The sequence below is a fragment of the Meleagris gallopavo genome, chromosome 29, assembly GCF_000146605.3.
Source record: "Meleagris gallopavo isolate NT-WF06-2002-E0010 breed Aviagen turkey brand Nicholas breeding stock chromosome 29, Turkey_5.1, whole genome shotgun sequence".
In the NCBI taxonomy this organism is placed as follows: Eukaryota; Metazoa; Chordata; class Aves; order Galliformes; family Phasianidae; genus Meleagris; species Meleagris gallopavo.
In genome coordinates, this window is record NC_015039.2 from 2,437,670 (window position 1) to 2,461,537 (window position 23,868).

The 23,868-nt window shown below is 54.0% G+C and overlaps 1 protein-coding gene and 1 long non-coding RNA gene across 2 annotated transcripts in view; one reads left to right on the top strand and one right to left on the bottom strand.

Annotated features, from left to right (window-relative positions):
- Nucleotides 1–7,532: 7,532 nt before the first annotated feature.
- LOC109371117 lies at nt 7,533–9,468 on the top strand. Its single transcript, XR_002121809.2, has 2 exons — nt 7,533–8,219; nt 8,312–9,468. It is a non-coding gene; the product is annotated as an uncharacterized LOC109371117 (long non-coding RNA).
- Nucleotides 9,469–18,372: 8,904 nt separating this feature from the next.
- The window catches only part of NGFR (nerve growth factor receptor), an 11,720-nt gene continuing 6,224 nt past the window's right edge, over nt 18,373–23,868 (bottom strand). Inside the window, exons 4-6 of the mRNA XM_010724547.2 lie at nt 22,464–22,707; nt 21,379–21,539; nt 18,373–21,294 (exon numbers count right to left, since the gene is read on the bottom strand). Coding sequence (XP_010722849.2) covers nt 20,993–21,294; nt 21,379–21,539; nt 22,464–22,707 — 707 coding nt within the window. The 3' untranslated portion in view covers nt 18,373–20,992. The remainder of the gene's footprint in view (nt 21,295–21,378; nt 21,540–22,463; nt 22,708–23,868) is intronic.

The following is a 23,868-nucleotide window of genomic DNA, read 5'->3' on the forward strand; positions in this document are numbered from 1 at the left end:
TTTTTTTTTATTTCCCAACCAGTCTCTGGTTAATTTTTGCTGTGATTTAGGAACAAAAGCCGTGTCTGGAGGCTGAATTTGCTCCACTTCAGCCTCTCCACTGCTGTGTCTTAGCCAGACTCCTGCTGCTGGATTAACAGATTTTTGCGCTGGGGTTTGGGGCTGCTTTTAAGATCTCTTCTGAGGTTACCCCCCTTGAACACCGAAAGTCATTGGGGTGGTCTTTGAGAAGCTCGTGGCACTGCAATGCTGTGGTTCCTGGATGGCTCTGACCTGAGAGGGGAAAGGAGCAGCCACACAGCCCCACTGCGCTGTGGCTTTTGAGGTTGCAGAGCATTAAGGCAACAAATTGTCCATTTAAGTGAAACCCACCCTGCAGGCCGGCTCCTGGAGAAGCCCCAGATCCTGAGCCAAAATCCAAGAGCGCAGCGGGAGAGAAATCAATCCTTATTATAGGAAATAAAGCAAAACTCCAAAGCTCTCTTTCCCCTTCTTCCCTTGGCGAATTCCCCTTTTTGGCTCAGGTTTTCACATTCTTGCTTCTAAAGCAGACAGAGAGATGGGGATGGATCACAGCTTTCTCTGCCCCATCCAGCTGGGTTTGAGGATGAATGCAGGACCCAAATCCCTCCCTTGCTCCCATCGTGATGCACCGTGCGAGCTGATTAACCGCAGACCCTTTGCTCGCCCAGCAAGGAATGTTTCCAACCTAATTGGATTTGCGCTCCGTATTTCTGCAGCTTTTGTGCTCCTTGTTTGGTTATTTATAGGAAACATCTGTCAGCTCGGAGGGCAGCGGTTGGGCTGTGGGTTTGGGATGGGTCCGTCCCCATTCAGTGGGGATGTGATGGCATGGGTTGGGGGGTCAGGTGTGTGTGACAAAGGCTCTGCCGCTCGGTGGGACATTGGGAATGGAGGCAGATGCTGGTTGAACTGGAAGAAATAGTGGCTGGGATGGGTTGAATGGGTGATTGAGCCTAAGGGCAGGGAGAAAAACCATAATGGTGTGAAAAAATAAGGTAAATCCTGGCTGATACAGCGCTCCCAGGAAGGCAGGAGCTTCTCTGCCCAGATGGGTCAGGAAAGGGCAGGGTTGTATTTCCAGGTAAGCAGCAGAGCCGCAGGATGAGGTGTCGTAATGCTGACTAAGCTGGCTATTAGAGCTGTGATTAACCCTGGTAATTAATCTCAGGGATTGAACGTGGCGGAGGTCAACTTGCAGAGCTATTCGGGAGGCGGGGTGATGTAATTGCTTTGGAGAAGTGAACTCTCTCCATCCCGTGCCCTTCTGCTTCTCTGTTACGTATCAGGGAAGCCTTGCCTGGCCCCAGATGGTCTTTGAGATCCCTTTCAACCCAAGCTGCTCTGTGATTCTACGACCGTTCCTAATTTCAAGGGGCTGAGCCTGAAGGGTTCTCTGCACACCCCCAGCTGCAGAACTGCCGCTGCCATCGCCTCAGTGGGTGGGAATGGGGAGGGAACAGTGCCAGGGTGGTGGGTTACATGGAGCAGGTCATGGATTTATGGCAGCTGGGAATCAGCTGCATCCTTCCCAGTGCTCCATTAACCCCAAAGCATCCCTCCTCCTCCCCGGGCAATGTGTGGGCATCTTTCTGCAAGCTCAGCCCCATGCAGGACAGCAGGTGGGGCAGAACTGGGTGCTGCAATGTGTCACTGATGCAAACCCATTCGGTTTTGCACGGTTCCAGCTGTGGTTTCCCTCCCAGTGCTGGGCAGTGCCCACTCAATGCAATGCACGGTGCTGTGGGGATGCCCTTATCTGCACTGTGAGGTGCTGCTGCTAGAAGGAGAGCTCAGATCCTGAACAAAGGATTGGCTGCTGATAGCAAAGTGATTTACAGCGAGGCTTAGGGCAGCCAGCTCCAGGAGTGCTTTTACATGACGATCTAATGGTTATTAATTTGTCTGGTATTTGCTGTAATGCTATTAATCCTGATAGGCTTGTTGGATACTTAATGCAAATATTTTAAGTACTTCTGTGGGATTTTTTCCCTGGAATGGTATGTAAGGATGCACAGCCCACATGCAAGCTCCTGTTTTGATGCTGCTGTCCCCAGTTTCCCCCATTGCACAGGGCATCATCCAGTCCTTAGGCATCGTGGACCTCCAGTCCCTCGGCCTGTCCCATGTTCCTGCCCACTCCATGTTGTACAGGCTTCAAATTCCCCTCCTTTACAGCTCCAAATATCTTTCATCTCCCATTTTTTGCAAAAGGCATCAAATTGCCCACATCCCAGGCTGGCTGCCCCACACTGTCTCTGCCTCACCCCTCACTCCCATGGGTGATTCCTTTAATTTCTCCCTTGCTTTGATTCCTCCCTTTATTGTCGCTCGCTGGCAAGCTGAGCTGCAGCCATGTGTTTCTGTTTAGGTGGCCCTGACAGATTAAGGTTTGCAGCCTTCATGGTGGGAAATACGGCTCCACAATCCTGGAAACGTGTGAAGGTTGCAATCCGATTCCGGCTGCTTTCCCCACTCCCCTCCTCCCCATCCAAAAGCACAGCTGATGCCAAAGGGAGCGTGTGGAGGGGGGAAGGAAAAACTCCGAACCTCCCAGGGAAACTGGAAATGTATGTAGGACTCAATCCAAAGATTGATGGAATAAATCACAGCTTGGGACTGTGAGAGCGGCAGGTTGCTTTGGAGGGAGCAGTTCCTGGTTTCTGGCTCCTGAGAGTGGGATCAGGGGGGTCCTGGCTGCTCTGCCGGCACTGGTGCCCCAAATCCCAGGGGAGGAATGGCTCCAGTGGTTGCTTAAATCCAGCAGCGTGTGTGTTTCCCATGCACAGCTATCCAAAGATGTTTCAGCCTGATGTAGGCGAGCAGAGCTGCCGGATGCTTTGCTGCCTGTGGGAGGACGGTGCTGTGCTGGTGATGCTGTGGAAGGAGCCCAGTGACAGCACGGATGCCCAGGGGGCCCAGCAGCATCCCCACTGCCTGCATCCCTTCCTGCAGGCAGCTTCGCACTGTGGTTGGGCTGATGCTGGTGGGGATGCTGCAGACAAAGAGCCCTTTGAAGGCTTTGGAGCTCTGAGTCAAGGGTTGGCCGTGCCCCTGCACCGATGGGTGAGGGCTGGGGCGAGTTTGTCTCAATTGATGGCTTTATCCTTTATTTTCTCTTTGCTCAGTCTGGAGCTCCGTAGCAGAAAGCGAAGCCAGATGGCTGCGATCTTACTGAGCTCGCATTGCTCGGGATCGTGGATGCTCTGGGGATCCCTGTGTGTGGTGTGGGGCTCAGTGTGCACCCAGCACGTGGCTGCAAGGCTGCTGGGGCTGTGGCTCATGACCTGCAGGGCTCATGGCCCCTAGGACTCCCAGCCCCCCTGGCTATGAGCAGTTGAATGGGGTCAGCTCTTGTGACCTCCTCACCAAGCCAAATCTTGGGACTTGGCTCCCAGTGTGGCTGAGCAGTGCAATGAGTTCTTTCCCAGCCAAAACATCCTTTCTGGGAACGAAAGGGAGAGAGGCACTTTCCACTCATTCCTTCCCATGGTGTTTGGGAAGAGGCAGGCCTGGAAATACCCCCAGTGTGAGTGCAGCTCGGGTGCAGCCAACGTGGTGGGCCTCACCATGGGAGGTGACGTTTGGGAGCAGAAGGGTTTGCCATCAGGATTGCCGGTGCTGATGGGGTCACACAAGCTGATGACCTGGGGTAAGCAAGGTGAAGTGACATCATTTTGCAAGAAAAGTGTCCAGAGATGGCCTTTCCTTTTTGTCAAATGACTCCTGTTGGGAGATGAGTGTTTTCCAGTAAAAGGGGGGCAGGGAGCAGCATGCTTGTCCCACGGCCAATTTGGAGAGAGCCAGGAGGGCATGATGTCTGTGTCTGCTCTATGGGCACTGCACTGAGCTGCTCCAGGAACTGGGGAGGGATAAATCCCAGGAGATGGGAAAGAGAGGAGGGATGTTTGGTCCCTCTTTGTGCCCACTGACTCCGGGCATTTCGGTGCTGTGCTGCTCCATCCAGATGTTTTGTGACTGCACTCAGCTCCCAGTATCTGCTCCTGCTATCAGCCCGGCCCCCCAGGCTCTGCTGGCAGCACATTCCCCTCCAGCAGGGGCCAAGAATAATAACACATCCACGGCGCAATGCCCAGCTCTCCCTGCAGCCCCCCAAGTCTTGTGACTGTGAGAGAATGGGGGCCCAAACGTGGTCAGGAGGGAAAAGGTAGCAAGAAGCAGACAGCAGGGCTGGGAAAGGCACGGAGGAGGCAGGGCTGCTGGAAGGATCCAAGAGGGTAGGGAACGGTCAGGAGTATTTATAGGATTCCCATCTGCATGCATTCAGAATCTCAGTGATGCTGGCTGTCTCCTCACCCAGGACCCCAAGCACTGAGGGGTTAAACACAAAGGGTCAGTGATTTTTGGTCTCGGAGTTAAAGTCAGTGTGAAAGCGGGATGAGCAGTGCCAGGATGGGAGAAATGAACTTCCACAAATAAATAGTGTGGGTCACATGAATTCCTGGCTCCTTCTGGAGGAATGGAGTGTTTACCCGAGTGCCTGGAGGCCTGGTTGTGCTGTGTGCTGGAGGAGAGGCTGCTCTTTAGGGAGCTGGGATTTGGCTGCTGGTGGGAGGTCTCTGGGGGATGTTTCCCTCTGCTGATAGCTTTGCCCTCTGAGTTGGGTCTCTGGATGCACTCTGCTGGAGCTGATGGTGCTTGGGTCTCGCCTATCCCAGAGGCACTGGTGGGTCCCTGCAGGTGGTGACCCCAGCACTGGGAGCATTGCAGGTTCCCTGCTCCTCCCCGACAGTACTGCTTGGGCATCCCTCTGTCTTTTGTTTCACTGCTGATTTCTCCTTCTGAAGTTAAAATCCCCGTGCTCCGACATCACAGCTGGCAGCTAATGGCGATGACATGCGGGCAGGTGGCCCTGTCCTGCTGTCCCACAGCCAATGTGGCATGGGGACAGAGCCAAATAGGGCTCAGTGCCTCCTTTGGAGAGCATCATCCCCTCATCCCTGGCTGCCTCCCGTGGAGCAGTGCCAGCTGTGGGGAGATCTCCTGAGTACAGTTTTGGGGTGCGCGTCCTCATTCCCCAAAGTGCTCTGTGCCCAAATCCCACTAAGGCACGAGTGGTGTTTGTAACACAAAATGGGGCTGTGGTGTTTCCTGGTGCTGACATCCCTATGGGCAATGAACCCAGCCCATGGCCACCCTTTGCATGGTGTTCTGCTGCCTGATTTGCTCTGCAAAAACAACTGAGAGGCATTAAGTGCTCATAAACCAAGAACCAGCACCACCTTGCTGCTGCACAGCCACCAACCTCCTCAGTGCTCCCTTCTGCTCCGTGCAAGCTTTTGAGATCCAGGTGCCAAAAAATCTACCATCCTTAATTTTTATTTTTTTTTCCCCCCTTTTTCTCCATGTTAGAATGAAGCACAACCCCTCAGGTGCAGTTGCTACAAGAGGGGCTGTCACTGCTGCACATGATCCCATCCCTGAGCTGGGGATGCAGTGGGACAGCTTCGCCTCCATCAGCTCAGGGTTGGGCGCTTTGTAACTGAGGTTCCTTTTTGTAAAGGCACAAAAATGTTTCCATGGGTTTGGGAAGCTGCTCTGCCCTCTAGCAGAGCCAGAAGTCCTACATGGAGATGCTGGGCTGTTCCCCAGTGGGGTTGCTTTATTCTTTTTTGAGGACTTAAGCTCTTTGTTGGAGATACTGGGGCATCCTCAAGGATCCCTGTGAGCTCTCCTTCGGGTAGCACGCCTTTGTAAGAGGTTTCTGCTGCCTGGAAAAGCTATTTCTTCCCCTGCTCTTATGTGACGGGTGTGATAATTGGGGCTAAATTGATTCAAACCATTTCCTGTAAGTCCTCAGGGAATAAATTCCCCCGATCAATGGATGCTCCTGGCAGCCCTGCGCAATGCTCTGCAGTGATGCTTTGTTGAATCCAAACCACCTCCCTCTTGTCCCCATCAGTCCTGCTTTGAGCACTGATCCCAACTTTCCCTTGGCTCTGTTGCTTTGGACATGGCTCTCTGCAATGCAGTGAGCAGGACAAGGCCTGGATTTGGGTGCCATCAGGTGCAAGCTGTGGCCTCTCCACCCCCAGCATTTGGCATAAAGTGCCTGACTTTGGGGACAGATTGACTGGGATAGATGCAGGGCTTTGGCTGTCTTAGCCAAAAACCTTTTCCCATGCAATTTCTGCTTTCTGCTCTGCAGTTCCCCTCACCCACAGCACAGTTCCTCTGCTCTTTACTCCTTTTGAGTTCACTGCTGGGAGCTCAGCACATCCACGCATTTATCACCCATGGGATGAAGCTCTCTCCCACTGTGCCTTCCGGGACAATGATTTCTTGCCTTCACCTTCTCACCAGCTCTGCAGATGGTGTTTGCTAAGTGTATTTTAATGTGTTCACCTTTCACCTCCTGCCTAGACATGCATTGATCCAAAATGGATCCGGGGTGGGGACAGAGCTGCAGCCATCCTGGGTTCAGCAAGGGGAGGTCCCTGCATCTCATCCATGCTGGAAATGGGGCCACGAGCCCCAAAATATAGAGAATGGAGAAATTTGAGAGAGGAGTTGGGTACCCCACTCCCACTGTCCTGCTGGCAGAATGAGGTTTGTCACCATTGCTGATGGCAGTGCATGGTGCAAGCAGGTCCTGCTGGCTGCCTTCCTATGGAACATTCAGGCTGAATTTGTGAACTGGTGCAGAAATGCAGAGGTTGGTGCACAGGTGCAGGAAGCAGCCACTTTCTGCCTCAAAGATGGGAAAATCAGTGCAGTCCCATTGTGATCCCACTACGTGCTGGGTATGGGGCTGTCACCCTGTGGCAGCACAGGGAGCAACGCAGCCTCAGCCCCTGGGAGGGTGATTCTATTGCTGCTGAGCAAGAAACATCTGCAAGCAGTGAGCACAGCTTGGGGAGATGGGACATGCTAATCACCGACCTGGAAGTGGGAGTGATGGGAGGTAGGAGGTAAATCTGAGCTATCCCAGCTGCTGCCTGCCAGGCCTTGCTCATGTCACAGGGAAAAGGCATTTCTTTAGGGGAGGGGGGGATGATTTCACATCTGAACTCTGTGCTGTCTGCGGAGGCACCAGCACGGGCTCTTTCTATGAGTTATTGCATCCAGGTCGCCTCCAGCCCTTTCTGTGCCCAGGATGCACAGCAGTTTGGGACCCCTGTACCTCCTTCAAGCTGCACCCATTTGTCCTCAGCTCTTCTTCTCTCTACGGGGCAGAAGAGGTGGAGGTGCTTCTGGAGCATCCCAGGGAACACAGGCAGTACGGGACAGAGCCAAACCACAGGGTCATTTGTGCAAAGGCAGTTCAGAGAGTGGAGTGGATTAAAGTTCATCAAAATATTACCCCCCTCCAACTCTTCTTTTGGTTATAAACAGGAAGCTGAGGTTTTCTGTCACCCCAAATCTTTGCAGAACGTGCCTGCTTTTATAGCAGCTTTTATTTATTTGTTTCTTCCCCTCGTTGGGAACCGGAGAGTTTGCAGCTGATGGAAAGCAGGGGAGGTGCCGGCTGCCAAAATCCAACCCCCCCAAATATCTGCGGTGCCTTTCACTGAAAAACCCAAGTCTCCTCCCAAGGGGGGGGAACAGAGACGGAAAATGGGATAATGTTTCCCTCAGTTCCCGTTGTCCCAGAACTGGACTTTGTTTGAGAGGAGGCGATGATTTACCCTGGGGCTGGGGGGGGGTTGATTTACAGAGCAGTAAACCCAGCAGCATTGTCTCCATCGTTGGGGCTGTTTATTTTTTCCCTTGGAAAAGCTGTATCCGTTATCTTCCTTCCGCTAGAAATCCCATCCAAGCTGATAAAAGCTCCTTACAGCTCCCAGGGGGGGAGGAGAGGGGGTGTTTGCACGGTGCTCAAGGCTGTGTCCACCCCCAAGCCCTGCTCACCTGCATCCACTGAGGGGGGAGATGGGGAGGAAGCCAGGTGTGATGGAGTTTAATTGGTTTTAAATTAATATGGAGGAGGCTGAAAGGTGTAGGGAGTGCTCTCGGTTTCCTTGGGAAGTGCTTGCTGCTGCCAGGGGCCAAGGAGAGGTCTGTGGGTTTGTTCCAATTAGGGGTAACAAAGCTGTGTTTTCCTTTCCCCTCGGTCCTAGCAAAGTGCTGAACATGTTGTGGGTCCAGGTGAGCTCTTTCCCAGTCGGAACATCCAATGAAGGCTGCAGCACGGAATGGGTGAGAGAGCAGAGCCAGGAGCCCTGCAGGCACAGCAGGTATGGAGCGGGGTGTCAGCCAGGAGGGGAGGAAACAGTGAATAAAATCATGTAAAATCTCCTACGAGTTCTGCATCACACCTCTGGTACAGGAGCCCACTGCTGGATTTTCCTAGGAGGAGACCACACTGCTGCCTTGCTCCATCTCACTGGGTAAGGCTGTGCTGGGGGTGCCCAAAGCCTCAGGGTGTACAGAACTGGGGACTGGGGACACAGGAAGGTGACGGGGATGTTTCCAGGCTCTTCCAACTCCAGATATAAACCAGGAGCTGGAGAAGAGGAGGGCTTTGCTCAGCTGCCAGCGGAGGGGAAGCAGGTGGGGATGTGGCGTTTGATGGGTGTCGAAAGCATCACAGTGTGGTGTCAGCTTTTGGGGACGGACAAACGGATCCCACAGCACCAGGAGCTTGGGGTCAGAGAACCAAAGTGACAGCCTGAGACACAACGCCTGCAGGGCCGGGAGCAGAAGCATCAATCCCTCCTTCAGAACGCTTCATTTCCATCCCCAGCATCGCTCCTTTTCATTTTGCGTGTGTCAGCAACAGCCAGCGGGGCCGCTCTGCTGTCACATCCCCACGCTCTGTCCCTGCACACATCGAGCAGACGGAGACGTTTTAATTAACAAAATCACAGCGTCGCGTCTCGGTGCCGGATTGAAGAGGCAGCGCTGGGAGCGAGCGGCTGCTTCCCTGCTGTTGTGCCCAGAAAGGCTCCACGTCCCCAACGGGCAACTGAAGGTCACACAGATGGGTGTTTGGTTTTGTGTTTTTTTTTGCCTCTTGAGTCATTTTCCATTTGATTAAGGAAAGAGATGCGTGGCAGCAGGAGTTGGGAAATCTCAGGCTCTATCTTGAGATGAACTGCGACTTGCAGTGCTCGTGCACAGATGATGCTCCTTTGTTCTCTGTCCATTTGTAGGGGGAGAGGAGCCAACGAGCTGGGCAGAGATTTCTCAATCCCAGTGAAAGTCTTGAGGTCACTTTTTGAGTCCCTGCTGCTGCATCCCGCTACAAGAGAAACACAAACTCATGTGGAACATATTTAGATTGGAGCTCTGTTACCAACACCAGATTTCAGTAGGATGGTGCTGAGCCTTGGCCAGACATCAGCTTTCCCCCTCTCATCTATTTATCCGCTGCAAATTCATCGAACACCTATTTCTGGTGCCAATCATTTAACCAAAGAGCAAACCGATTCACCTGGTGGATGAATCATTTTCAGGATGCAGACCCTCCTTTCCCCCTTCTTTTGCTCCATGCTGGCCAGCTGCTGGGCTTTGCAAAACAATTTGCTATGACCGAATGCTACACAGCTGTTTCTCACTACGGAATTCTTCGGAGGTGGATTATTTGTCACTCCTCCAGCTTAATAATAATAATCCATTAATGCATTTTTTGTCGTCCTTTGAGAGAAGAAAACGCTCCCATGTGGTTTTATGGTGGCGGTGCTTTTCCATGCACGCACACAGAGCTCCGTCTCGCCCAAACAGCTCCTGCAGCGCTGAATATGAAGTCTTAAAATATGACAGCCTGGGTCAGGAGTGTCTTAAAACCACTGCATAACAGGCGTGTAAAAGAGATGGGGAAAGTGAATGTTTCCGATGTGCTGGCGGCCGCGGAGGCCCGGCTCCCTTTGTGCTCTCTGGGAAACTTGTGAAAATATTAGTTCTCCATCAGTGCTGGATCACGGCCGTCCCAGGGGCTGTGGGGGGGAGGGTTGTGGTTGTCTCTGTGCATCACAGCACAGCTGGAGGGCGGCGGGCAGATGTGTGCATCCCATTCCAGATGTGCTGTGTGAAGCTGTGCCTCTCGGGGCTGTGCGCAGTGCCACCTCCTGCACGCAGAGATGGAGCTGCTCGCTCAGGTTGGTGGTTTCTGCCCTTGCTGCAGTTGCTCTGAGCCAGGTAAGGGCTGAGGGCAAAGGCTTCATCCACCCCTCGCCATAGGATGCTATGTGCTCCAGCCCATGGACTGCAACAGTCACAGCGCTGTGTGATTGCAGCCTGGCCAAACCCCTCCCTGCAAGCCTCTGGGGGAGTGGAGGAGCAGTGGGTGCTCAGCGTGGCTCTGCTCTGTGCACCTGGCCAATGTTGTCCCTGTGTGCTCCCCACGTGGCAGCATCCAAACCCTGCATCACAGCCACCCACACTGGGGACAACCTTCGTTCAGCACCAGATCAGCCTCACAGCCAGCACCCCACAGCCAGAACGCTGAGGTTCCCAATTCCCAATGGTAGCCTTCCCCTGAGTTGGCCAACCCTTCCTTATAGAACCACCAAGGTTGGAAAAGACCTCTAAGATCATCCAGTCCAACCATTCACCTATCACCAGTATCTCCCACTAAACCACATCCTTCAGTACAACATCTAAATGTTTCTTGAACACATCCGGGGCGATGACTCCACCTCCTTGGGTTGGCCACCCCTCCATTGAGTTGGCCAAAGGTTCTTGTGCTTGACCAGCAAACCTCCCCGCCCCATGCCCCATTTCACCCCACAGCACCAGCACTTTCCAGCCCAATGGACAGTGAGGATGCATAGTGTTAAATTTTTGAGATGCTGCTGGGATCAAGGGAGGGCACGGGGTTGTGGAAACCCCATAGGTGATCAGCACTGAAACTCTGTGATGCACAGCTTCAAAATGAAGGCTCAGATCCACTGAAATGCAACCTGCTGGGAGCTGGATGCTGCGAGTGAATTCAGCGCAGAGCAACGTTGGTGCCAAAATTCGGACAACTTGCTGTGCTTCAAGGAAATTAAAAAGCCCTTTCTGCTGTTTTTGCTTACCCAAATGCTGGCAGCCTCAGCTGACCCGGCACACCGAAGGAATCAGCGTTCTGAGCAGGCTCAGGGTTGGATTTGCTTCTTACAGCTTCCTGTCCTGATGAGAAAGGCAAAGTTATTTTGGGAACATCATGAATGAAAACCGAGAGGTGACCGAGGCAGCCGCGGGGTGGGGGCAGCCAGAGACAACACTTCTACCCACAGAAGATGCTCCGGAGGCTGTTCGCCTTTGATTCTTTCTCCCCAGTGCAATGAGGAGTAATTATCCTTCCCATAAAAGACTCCTTTTTTTAGGGGACTCGTAGTGACTTCAAAGAAAGGGCAGGTCTCTCTGGGGAACAAAGTCGTCGTTTGAGTGACTCTGGGCTGATTAAAAGCGCCCGCCTGCTGCTGCCCAGCCCTCTGCACCCACCAAGGGTTGGTTCAAAGCGAGCAGCCCCAGGGGATGGTGCATTCCATGCAGTGATCCCATGCTGCAGGACCCCGTCCCAGCCAGGACCTGGAGCTCTGGTGCCCACCTGGCACTGCCCATAGGGTTGAGCAGCATTTTGGGGCTCACTCTATGCAAACAGGATCTGCTTCCTGTGGGAGGTGGGAGGATGGGCTCAAGGCACAGGGACCCCATACTCAAACTTTGCAGCGGCCTCAAGGGGAAGCAACCCGGCTTCCCAAGCTCTCAGCATCCAATTGCCTGCAGCCCCATGGGATGTGACGTGCTGAAAGGATCCCCATTTCATCCCTCACGTGCAGAAGGAGAGCACAAAGAAGCCATACAAGCACCAGAAGCCTTGCTGGAGCCACTTGGGGCTGTGCTATCCCATGCAGTGATGGGAGGGAGCTGGGCTGCAAAAAGGCAGAAGGCACCAGAAAAGCACTCTGGTTTCAGGTGTCCCAAGCACTGCCGACCTGATCTTATCTTCAGCTCTGGGTAGGAGTTATCTCTGCTCTATGTGATGAAAGCACTGTGAGAGACAGTGCTGGCAGGAGAGGTGAAGTGAATGACATCTGGTAACACAGGTGACTGCCTTTACTTGGGACAAAGGCAGCCCTGAGGTGCAGAAAGACCCCTGTCCCACCTTGTGTCCCTGCCCCTATTGTCCCCTGCATCCCCAGTTTGGGTACAGGACACCTCTGCTCCCCCACCCCAGCTCCCCATTGCTTTTGTACTGATGATCTGCAGCCTCCACCTGCCATCTCCTCCAAGCTGGAATTTCCAGCTTCTGGATTCAGCCACCTTCATGTTTTGGTCAGATTTCAGAGCCCAACATACATTCTCAGGACCCATTTTTCTCCCACTTCACTCTGTCCCATCTCAACCCAGCATTAGCAATTAGCAGAGCTGAGGCTGCGAGCAGAAGACTGGATGTGGTGGGGGATCATGCAACGAGGGGCTGAGATGCAAATTTTGGCAGAAACCTTCTCTGAGGCTTCCTGGCTCTCAGCGATGCTCCAATCTGCTAATTGAGTGCACGCTGCCTGGGCCAAGCTCTGACTTCCAGCTTGTGCATCGCTCAGCACAGCCGCACGGATGCGTGGGATGCGCAGCATCCTTGTGTCACGTTTGCAGGGAACAATGGGGCTGCTGAGCAAAGCCAGCCCTACATTGGGACACCACAGGTGTCACTCTGTGTCCCCCCCATCCCCAAGAAGCTGCATAGATTCATTTCCCTGGCAAATGAACAGTGGGGAAGGGGGCAAATAATGCTGGAGCCCAGGTGGCCCTTCTCACTGCCCAGTCCCAATGGGATGCTGGCAGGGGGACGGGGAGGGAAAGAGGGAATGAGTGGTCTGGGAGTGCTGGCTTGTGGGGATTAAAGGCTCAATCTTGAGATGAGAGAAGGAAATGAGAATTAAATCAGTTTCTAGCGCCTGTTCGATGTTGGGGGAGGATTTATAGCTGGGGTTGGGACGGCAGCGCAGCTGGCGAGGGGACCCTGCAGTGAGGGAGGGTCTGGTGGGGGGCTATGGGGGTCAGGGGCCCTCCTTTCTCCTGGAGCAGGGAGAAGTACTGGGCAATGCTGGGTTCCTATGGGTACAGGGTATTGTGGGGGGAACAGAGGTGCCATGGGGCTAAACCCTAGGGGAGTCTGGGGGGTCTGAATCCCAGGCCATGAGCATTGTGGGAGCAATGAGATAAAGCCCTTCACCTGCTGCCCTCACCTTTCACACCTCCCCTGTGCCCCCAGCAGCTGTGTGTGTCAAAGCAGCGTTAGGTCCCCCACTCCCTCCCTCTCCAAATCCCACCTTGCCCAGCCCTTCCTGACCCCCATCCATCACTTTTCTCTGCCTCCATCTCCTTTTTCTCCCTCTCTCCCCTTTCCTTTTGTTTTCCCTGCCTGCCATCATTCACCACGCAGGATGCTGAGCTGAAAAAGCTTCACCCACCCCATCGCCAGTGGGGCAGGGACACAGTCATCACCGTGCCCCCACCAGCAATGGGGTGGCAATGGGGCGCCTGGCAGGAGCTGCCCATAAAACGAAGAAAGTTAATCATGGAGCTAATTGAAACCAGCAGCCCTGGCGTGTTCTGAGCAGAGGGGAGGAAGGAAGGGGGTGGGAAGCTGGGGCTGGGTTGGGTGGGGGGTGGTGTCTTTGGGGTTTTGTGTTTGTGTTTTTTAAGCCATGGAACAAATCCATATGGTTGCGCAGGCAATTCCCAGGAACTCTTAGCCTGGGCTCAATCATGAAATGTCTCAATCCTTTCACTCCGTGTGTAAAATTGAGGTTCTTTGGGAGGAAATTGTTTGTTTGGCGGTGCTTTCCTGGGGCTGTGCAGGCAGCTCTGCCATGGGGGGTATTTCCCTCCCCCTCTCTCAGAGGTGTGTGGCTGTGATCCACCCCCAGCAGGACCGTGCTTTTTGCCCATCATCCCCATGCATGGTGTGGGACTGTGACACCCATCAGACTCACGGATGGGAGCAGGCATGGATGCCCCCGTGTCCCTGTGCAGTGTGGGGCCAGGGGACCCATCGGACTCAGAGATGGGTGGGGATCCTGGCTGGTTGGGTGAGGGTCTATGGGTGCTGCAGTCCCATCACTGTGCTCCCCCCAGCTCCGCTGCCAGCACTGTGTGACTCTATCCCCCCTCACTAATTTCCCTCATTGCACTCATAATAATTAACACATCCCCAACCCAGGCTGCCCTCCTGCATCGTGTTTCAGCTTAGAAGCCATCACTCAGTGCTGCAAGGCACGGGCAGGCTCAGCCCACTGCTGGGTGCTGCTTCCCATGGGATGTTTGGGAAAACCTGAATGGTGCTGAAATCCATGTGTGGATCTGCAACTGTTCTCCACCTCCAGGCTCTGACCTTGCAGCCGTGTGAGCGATCCTTTGGGTGCTTTCCAGCGCTGAACCGAAGCATCTCTGCAGAAAAACCCTGATTATTCCAGGCTGCAAAGCAGGTCTGTAGCAATTAGAGATGGAACAAAACCCTTCCAGCTCCGGAGCCGCGCAGGGGAAAAACAAATTTGCGTGGGATGGATTTGAGCTTAAAGACAGACTGCCCCAGCCCTGAGCGCTGAGGGTGGCAGGGATGTGCCCGGGGTGGGGAGGGGGCTGCCATCCCCACTGCCTTCCCACGACCCTCCTGGCGCCTGCCCCACTCACAAAACCAGAACTCCTTATTCCTGAGAACTTAATCCGGTAGTTTTGTGCAGCAAAACTCCAGCGGCCGTCAGCTGGGAGCGGGGGCTGCGCTCGGCAGCACGGGAAAGTCTCGTTTTGCATCTAATGAAAATTTCATTCTTGGTTGTTCTTTCTTTATTTATATATATATATTTTTCCCTCTTGACTACAAAAAGGAGACGTTTCCAACACACAGCAGCTGGAGATAAAAAAGGATAAAATATTTATTCTAAAACGAGACAGTAATAAACGAACCTGGGAGCTGGTATCTGAGCAGGATTTACGTCCGCTTTGTCTTTCAGATGGGAAAAATGAGTCAGCCCAGGACTGCAGCAAATGCACCGTGCTGCTTTTTCCACCTTTCAAAGTAATGAGAGCCCTGTTAGCCACCTTGCAGCCCAGGCCTGGGTCTCAGCTGCTTTTTGCTCCTGAGCAGAGGACTTTTCCCGTCTCTTTGGAGCAGTCCCATCCCGCGGTGGGCGCGGAGCCGGACTTCCATTTGCCTGGGAATGAAAATCTCCCTCATCTGTCCCACGCTGCCTTTGAAACAGGAGAAAGTCATCCCTGCCAGGTCCTGGGGAGGCTTTTTCCTGCTCATGGTGATTTTGTCTTCAGCTGTGTTTGGAAGGAAACCAGCACGGCCACTTTCTCCCGGTCTCCGTAAATCATTCACCCCCCCCAACTCCTCTTTCTCCTTTCATACTAAAATAAAGGAAATAATTAAAAGAGCAGGAAAATGAGCTGCTGGCAGGTTTCCTACAGACCCTCTCGGTGCTGCGGTGCCGTTGCTTGGCCATAGGGCCTCTCCATAGCAGGGCACTGCTGGCAACCCGCTGTCCTCATGCAAAGCAGAGCTCTGTGGTTCGCCCCAGTGGCTCCTTGGCAGCATCTGCAAACGGTCACTGCATCTTGCATCAGTGGTGCAGCAGCAAACTGCATTTCACAGCAATGCTTTGAGGGAAAACATGTCCCCCATTTATCCCCAGGCTTTCCTAGCTGAGGGTTGCCATGGGGTTTGCTGAGTGTCTCCTTTGCATCCTTACTCTCAGCTTCCTGGATCTGGGTTTTCTCAGCATGTTTTGGGCAATGTTTCATACCCCTCACGCACTTACAGAGATGATTCAACAGCATCAATAGGAGCTGCACGTACATGGAGACCATTGCCTTGCTGAGGTATCAACTCTCACACTGCCTCCACCATTAATTCTCTACCTAAATGCACCCCACCTGGGGCTGTTTCCCTCTCCCTGCTTGCAGGGCCACATCCATTAAAACCCAGACCTCTCCTCCCATTCCCATGCTTTATTTCTGGCTGTGGCCAAGCAGGGTCACCTGGGAGATATTTAGGTGTGAGGAGGGGCAGAGCAGATCTCCCCTCTCTCTTTGCTGCCCTGTGCATGATGAAGGGGTTTTCCCCATGTCTAAGGGGGTGAGGTGGGTTGTGCTTTGTTTGTCATATGGACAATCCTTCACGTATGAGTGAGGGAGGGCTGTCTGTTGGCTGCATGACATTAGAGTGGCTTTGTGGCTGCAGGGGATGGTGTTGGCTCTGTCCCCACCCAGACGTCCTCATCTCACAACTCCTTGTGCCAGGACATCTGCACCCTGCCCCCCTGTGTCCCCTGTCCATGTAGAGACACCCTGAGTCACCTTTCTCCCTGTTCTGTTCTGCCTTGGAAGTCACTGGACACACTGCTTCTGCCCTCTGGGGCCAGGCTTATCCCATTTCAACCCTAGCACTGCTTTCTGCTGGGGCTTGAAGACATGAACCAGCATCAAGAATCACAGAGGCTCAGGCCATGCACATTTTCCTGAGCCTAGCTGATGGGACAGCACAGCCCCTTGTGATGCAATGCCTGCTTCCCATTACGGGGGAATGCAGCCCATATGGTGGGCAGATTTCTGCCTGGGGGTGGAAGGGGGGGAGCTGAGCTCTGCTGCTGCAGGCACTGCTGGCAGCTCATGGTGCCCTGGTGAGGTCAGGACCTGAGTGCCCCAAATCCCCCCTGCCCTGCACCTGCTGTCCCCATCATAGCCTTGGGGTGACCTGCAGGAGCATTTGCTTGTCTCCTCTGTGGAGGCAGACAGATGCTTGGGGAAGAAATGGAGGTGAGATTAGCGCTCCTCAGCTGCAGCTGGGTGCTGCGAGCTGTTGTTTCACGTGTAAAGCCCTGCTGCAATTCTGGAAGCTCCATTCTCATCGTTGTTCCTACACAGAAGGAGGGCTGCAGCTCCCTGCTCATGCATGGGGTGAAAGCATATTGATACATTGTGGAGGGGGGGTTAGTTTTATTTCTCTTTTTCTCAGTGACTGGTGAGGTTTGAGGACAGGGCTGTGCCCAGGAGGCAGTGCACCCCCACCCCCAGGGATGGGATAGGCTGGAGGCATCTGCTAAGACATGGGGAATGAGAGGGGTGATGGCCCCATTCCATGGCTTGTGGAGGTTCAGGGCTTTATCTCAGACCCTGTGCCAGGGATGAGATGGCTCAGCCAAGCAATGGCATGTGACTGGAGAGGGAGTTTGGGTCCAGTCCTGTCCCTATGTCCCAGTGCTTACAGCTGCCCTTCTTTGTCCCCTACTGAGCTCACTGCAGCGGAGGTGAGGTTAAGCCTGGGGTTGACCTCTCCCTCTCCAGATACCCATAAATGAGGGGAAGGAAGCTTCCCAGCACCCTTCCCAAAGCCTTGCTCAGCAGCCCATGCAAACATCAGACTCCTTTCCAGATCTTATTATTCCTTTTTCTTTTTTTTTTCACCTCCTGAACTAATCATAAATCAGATTGCCCTCCCCAAGGACCATCTACTGCAGCTGACCCTGCACATGAAGACCACCTAGCAAAGCTCCCCCTCTGAAGTACTGCTTCAGCCATGGATATGGGGACAGTGTAGGAGTGAAGGGTACACATTGACAACCCTCCCCCCCCACACACACACCCCAATTCTGCCTATAGGTCCAACTTTTTCTGGGTGCTGCAGGCAGACACCTTCCAGCTCTGCTTTCAGCCTGGCTCTGCTCCTCTTCTCTGCTCCAGCTTTTTTCCCAGGGGAGGATGGAGATTAAGAGGAAGCAGATTAAACCTAATGGATTGATTGCAATTATTTCCCCTTGTTTATTTGCAGTACCATGTGGGAGCCTGGAAAAAAAAAAAAAGGGGAATGATCTTTTATGTGTCTGTAGTCCTGGTCCTCATTACATTTCCTGCCAGTCGAAAATAAAACCAGTTACATTGGAGCATCCTATTTCAAGCTCTCATAAACTGCAATGTGTAAATACTTCTGTGCAAACCCACACGCAACCCTATGCAAAGTAACGGAGCAGCAGCCCCATGCAGTCCCCACTGCCCTTTTATCTTCCTGCTTGCCCATAACTGGGGACATGGCATCAGCTCTTTTGGGGGGGATGTTGACCTGTCACCAAGAGTGCTGGAGCTCATCCAAAGCCTGGTCCTCCATCAGACAGGGATGTTTTCCCCTGAAATTTGGTTGCCCAAAGCCAAAGTGTGTGTATTTAGAATCAAAAATCCCTACTTGGAAATGAAGCCTTCCAGCCTCTTCCTGGACACAACGCAAAAATTTGCCCCTACCCCAATAAACATGCCTTGATCTGGAGTTTTGTGCAGGACCTGGTGGTTAACCCTGCGTGCTGACAGCTCAGGGTGCAGAATGGGCTGATGGTTGGACTGGATGCTCTTAGTCAACCCAAATGAGTCTTTGATTCTTGCTTGGGGAAAACCAAGAGGCACGCCAACATTGTGATGCTCTTTATTGGCACCCAACTGATACACAATGATAGAACCGCCGAGCCGACCCCCGTGCAGATGCCCTCCCACCTCATGCTGCTCAGCCCTCCCAGCACACCCACAAACTCCTTCTACGACGGCAATTTCTTCACTGTAAGACTCTCTAATAAACTGGCATTGGTATTACAGAAAGGATCGGGGGAACAAGTGGAGAAACTCACGTTCTTTGTACAACAGAAACATTAGAAAAGGACACAAAACGTACCGACGAGCACTAACTTTGGCTTGTTTTTCCCTTTTTCTTTTTCTTTTTTTTTTTTAGTTTTTATTGTTAATATTATTATTTTTCCTGCAACGTGGGATTCGAGGCATCCCGTGGCTTCTCTTTGGATGCTGAGTTTGTCTCTGTTTTCTCAGCCGTGAGGTTGGTTGAAGGGTGAGGAAACGACCCTTTGCTATGGCAATAGAAACCTGAGACTGTGGCAACATTGTCCTGAAGAAAAGCAATTTATGTCTGGCACTGCACACGTGGGCTTGGCCAGACTGAAGCAGGCAGTTTGGGATCCGGAGTTGGCGGTACCCAGTGCTTGATTTGAGTCACTTCTTCCAAAAAAAAAAAAAGGGACTGATGAAACCAACAATGCGACAACCAGCATTTACATTTGTCCCAAAGCATCCATGGGAATGGCTTAGTCTGGAGGAGTCAGTGCCCCAGCCAGGGGATTACATCTGGGGCAGTTCCCTTGGACTTCAGTGGTGGGAGAGATTCAGGATGCAGAGATGGAAAACGTAGTCCTGCTGGGACTGAATCTTCCCGTCCAACAAGTTCAGTGTGTGGAGCCAGTGGTCAAGGTATGGCACAATTGTTCTCATGAAGGGGTCTCTGCTCTTGCTGCACAGATGCTTTGCATGAGGCGTTGAACATCCCAGTGTGATCCAAATGCAGCCTGTGCTCTATTATTTTCTAAAACACAGGCAGTAACATTCCAAAGGCTTTTAAAGGAATTAAGTGCTCAGTTCCCATTGAGATTAGCTTTGAGAATCCCAGCCTGTCTGAGGCTGGAGGCACCTCTGGGTCCACCCGGTGCCCCCCAAGGGATGGTGCCCATGACCACATCCAAGTGGGCTTTGGAGATCTCCAGCACGGAGAATCCACAACTTATTTGGGCAACCTGAAGTGCTTCCTGATAGTCAAAGAGAAACAGCCTGCAAAGAACAAAGCTCTCTCTGCAACAACCTGGAATGGCCAAATCCTTCAATTCTTTCGATTTTCGCGATCATTTTTGGAGCGTGCATGTGTGCATTTCCCTGCATTCTCCATTGAGTCTTTAAGGCCAGTCTTTAAGACAAGGTGGGAACGAGGACATGGCTGCAAAAGGGAAAGCTCAGCTTGCAGGCACGATGCTGTGAGCGAGCAGCCCGCGGTGCGCTGCAGCAGAGGTCATCCACGCCAGACGTAGAAACATTGAGCATTAGTAAAACGACACAGTATTATTTACAAGTCTTGCTTAGCTCCTTAAAGAGGGAAAGAAAATCACCTTCTGCACTTGGTAAAGCTTCTGAATGAAGCACGAGGTGAGCGGGGAGGCTGGGATGAATGCAGATCCATGCGTGAACTCGCCTTGCAGTCCTTACTCTGCCAACAGCCTCCGGGAGAGGGAGGTGGTGAACCTGTCCCATTGAGTGGGACATCCTCCAGGACTATGGGGACGTCCTCCAGGACCATGGCAGCTCAAAGGGGAAAGCTCAGGGTGTTCACCTGGCAGCTCCTCCAGCATCACTGCTGGGACAGGAGCTGGGGCTGGGACCCCAAAGCTATGAGCTGGGGGTCAGGGCAGGTCTGGCACCTGGGTGGCTTCGATCCTGGGCCAGTGCAGTGAGGGGACACCTGGTTTGTGGTGTAGGAAGGACAAGCAAAGCCCTTTTGTCACATCCCTGTTCCAGGCACTTTTTCAGCCCTTTATAACTTTGGTGTTCCACTCCTGGAGCTCTCCTTAGGGCTGCCCCCAGTGTTTGGTGTCTGCTCCTCATCAAGACCAAACCCTGCCAGCCCTGAGCATGGGAACAGCCCACTCCGAGTTACACAGTGTAGGTGAGGCCGCTGGAAACAGAGTCCTTTCCCCCATCCCAGCCCAGAGCACAGCCCCATCCCCAAATCCTGCTGCAACTGCTCTGCTGCTCTCTGTGCCCACCCCCCCTTTGCTCTTCACTTGCAGCTTGGGGAAAGCAGCTGAATTTGGGGGCCTCAGATGGGAGCAGAAGACAACAGTGATGAAGACAATGGAAAAAAGAGTAGGATGGAGACCTGGAACCAGGAGAAGGCGTTAGAAATAGAGAGAGACCTGAGAGTGGTGCTCGCTCCTGCCCTCAAGGCTGCCCCGGGAGCAGGCACCGAGAAGGACCCTGAGCCCGGGTTACGGGCTGCCAGGGGGAGACGGCGGTGGGAGGGGGCGATACCGAAAACAGGAGCTCAGTGCATATAGGGCCATAAAGCGAGGAGGGGTGGGGGGCCCCCTCATCCTCCCCATCTTCCTCTCCAGGGCTCTCGGTGCCAGGGAGGGGGGAGGCGATGAGGCAGCAGGGCAGGGGACCCCCGGCTGCACCTCCCCCCCCCCGGGGCCGCCCTTCACACCGGTGAGGTGGCGGTGGACTCGCTGTACAAGCTCTCAGCGATGTCCCCACGTTGGATCTTCCGGAGGGCCACCAGGAGGGCATCGAGAGTGGCCGTCTCCTTGGCCGACCAGTCGGCCAGCAGCGCTCTGGCGGGCGATTCCTCCCGTGTGAAGCAGTCTATGAGGTCCTCCTTGTAGCCCAGCTCCCCGGCCAGCTGCCGCCACGTCTCCTCCGCCGAGCTGCTCAGCAGTTTCTCCACTTCCTCCTGCTTGCTGGGCGGCAGGCTGGCATACAGGTTCCCGTCTCCCTTTGGTGCTGGGAAGGGCAAGCAATGGGGGAATGTGTTAAGGAGCTGTGATGCTGCGCACCCCTTCCACCCCGCAGCCCCCATCACCCTACCTGGTCCCTGCGTGCTCTGGTTGGGTGGCTGCTGGTCGTGCAAGCTCTGGCTGTCCACTGAGATGCCGCTGTCGCTGTGCAGCTTCTCCCCCTCTGGGGAAGGCGTCTGGTTCACAGGGCGGTTGTTGGCTCCCTGCTTGTTCTGCTTGCAGCTGTTCCACCTGCACAGAGAGTGGTGGTGGCACTGTCACTGTCGCCCTGATCAGCATCCCTCTGCTCGCACCTTTCCTTTTGGGAGTGGGTCTGTTGCTTTGTGCCCTGCTTGAGAGCATTTTCCCAAGGAGATGTGCATTTTTCATGCAACTTTTGGCTCAACCTCTGCAGCAGATGCATCAGGTTAAATCAGCTCTGCTTTTTGCTCCTAAGCTTTGCAATGGACCAGGACCAAGCCCCCTTCTGCATGGACCCACACAGGTGTGCCCATGCCCCTGGGGCACATAGGGCTGCATGCAGGTCCCCACGTGCATCGCTGTACCCACGTGAAGGCGCAGCTGTGGCTGCTGCCTTCTCATGGTCACACCCGTGCCTTAACCCCTATACTGTTGCCTTCTCGTGGTCTGTGTACAAGAAGGCAGCAGTATGATTTGTGCCCTCTGGGGCTAGAGGGGAACCACCGCTGAGTCCAGGGTAGTGGCAGGGATTTGGATGGATGAGGTCGGTTTCGGCAGCACACATTGGAGCTGAGCAGATGCATGAGCCCTTGGACGAGGTCCTGGTGGAGAAGGGATGTGAGGGGGCACTGACCCCCCTCCTGGTGCCCCCAGAGATGCACAGAAAGCAGCCAAGCCAGTCCTGACCTGCAGGGCCAGGTGCACACCCTGGGATGAGCTGCTGAGTGTGATCGGATACGATGTGCCCAAGCAGGGGGGGCTGAGCAGGGGGTGTTTGTGATAAAGGTGTGGGAGGGCATGGCTTGCACCCCTATCCTGCTGCAATCTTCCCTTTCACCACCTCAGCTGCATTTTTTAGCATTTCAGCTCCTGCCCTCCCTCATTTTGCGGCACTTTTGTTGAGTGCTTCAAATGCAGGACCTCAAAGCAGGGGGCACAGCCTGCTTCCCACTACCCACATCCCCAGCCCTTTACCTTTTGAAGGCGATGTAAGCCACTAGCCCCACCACCACGGCCGCCAGGATGGAACAGTACACAGGGATGAGGTTATCAGCAGTGCCACGGCTCACGACAGGCTGCGAGCTGCCCATGACAGTGGTGACAATGTCTGCCAGGGTGGTGGCCATCCCCTCGGTGTTGAAGGGGTCCCTGGTGATTGGCTCGGGGCTGTCAGAACCTGCCAGGGATGGGGTGTGCGTTGTCCAGCGTGGGTGGAGGTCTGTCAGGAGGGAAAAGCAATGACAAGAGTCAGCCATGTACCTGGTGGTGTACTCCAGCAGCTCTGGCACAACCCCTTGTTTTCATGCTTATCCTTGCAACCACCTCATCCCAAGACCCCAGGAAGAATTGAAGCTGTTCCCAGCTCCAAATGGTGCCTGATGGTGGCTGTGGTGCTGAGACATAGCTTTGAAGGCTTTTCTTTCCTTGCAGTGGGTTTTCTCAAGTCCTTCCAGCAGAGGAAAATCATTGCCTCCTGTTGCTTATGGATATCTAGCCCAGCATAAGCAGCATTTATCCCCTCTGAGGATTTGTATCAGGAGAGAAAAGCAGCTCTTCTCCCAGCTACGCAAGCCTGCTGGTGAGCCTTGGGCTCCTGTCTCTGGTCCCAGAGAGCTGGTGTTGGACGTGGCCTCTGAGATGCATCCCCAGCTGCTTCCCCTCTACCCCACATGAAGGCAGAGCAGCTGCCTCTGCAGCTCACAAGGAGCCACGTCTGCCTGCATTCATCCGCTGCCAGCAGCACCAGAGCCAGGATTCAGGCCCTGGGAGGGGGGACCTCACTCATCCTCTTCCCCTGTCCCCTGCCTGTGAGGTGTGCACTGCCAGCCCAGCTCCAACGTGGGAGGGAGCTGTTCACACACATACACCCACACACAGATGTCTCATGGAGCGGATATATCTTGTCTTGCACCATGATGTGTTCACCCGTGGCTGCCCAAACAGCCTCCTCAGTGCCTGCCTCCCTCAGCCCTTCCCATGCCCTCCTCCAGGGGCTTCCCCTGTGCCCACTGTGAGTGTTGCAGGGCCATGTCCCTGCTCTGCCTCCTTGGAGCTGTGCCATTTCCTTGCCCCCACCATGCCCCAACCACCCTTCCTGGGCACAGCCCAATTTCTGATCTCAGCAGAACCTGTTCCTGCACACAGACAAATATACAGCCCTGATGCAACACCCAATCCAGTGCAACATCCAGCTTGGTTCTTGCAGCCTCTGCTCTTGCACTCTGAACCCTCCAGCTCCACCACAGCAAATGGGTCACGCTGTGCTCTGTCTGCTGGCTGTCCCAGGGTGGGAAAGAAGCCGTGGCATCTCCCAGTGCCACCCCCCAAGCCGGACCCCTCTGCCCTTTCAGAGCATCGCTCCAGTGGCGGCATGGCTGCA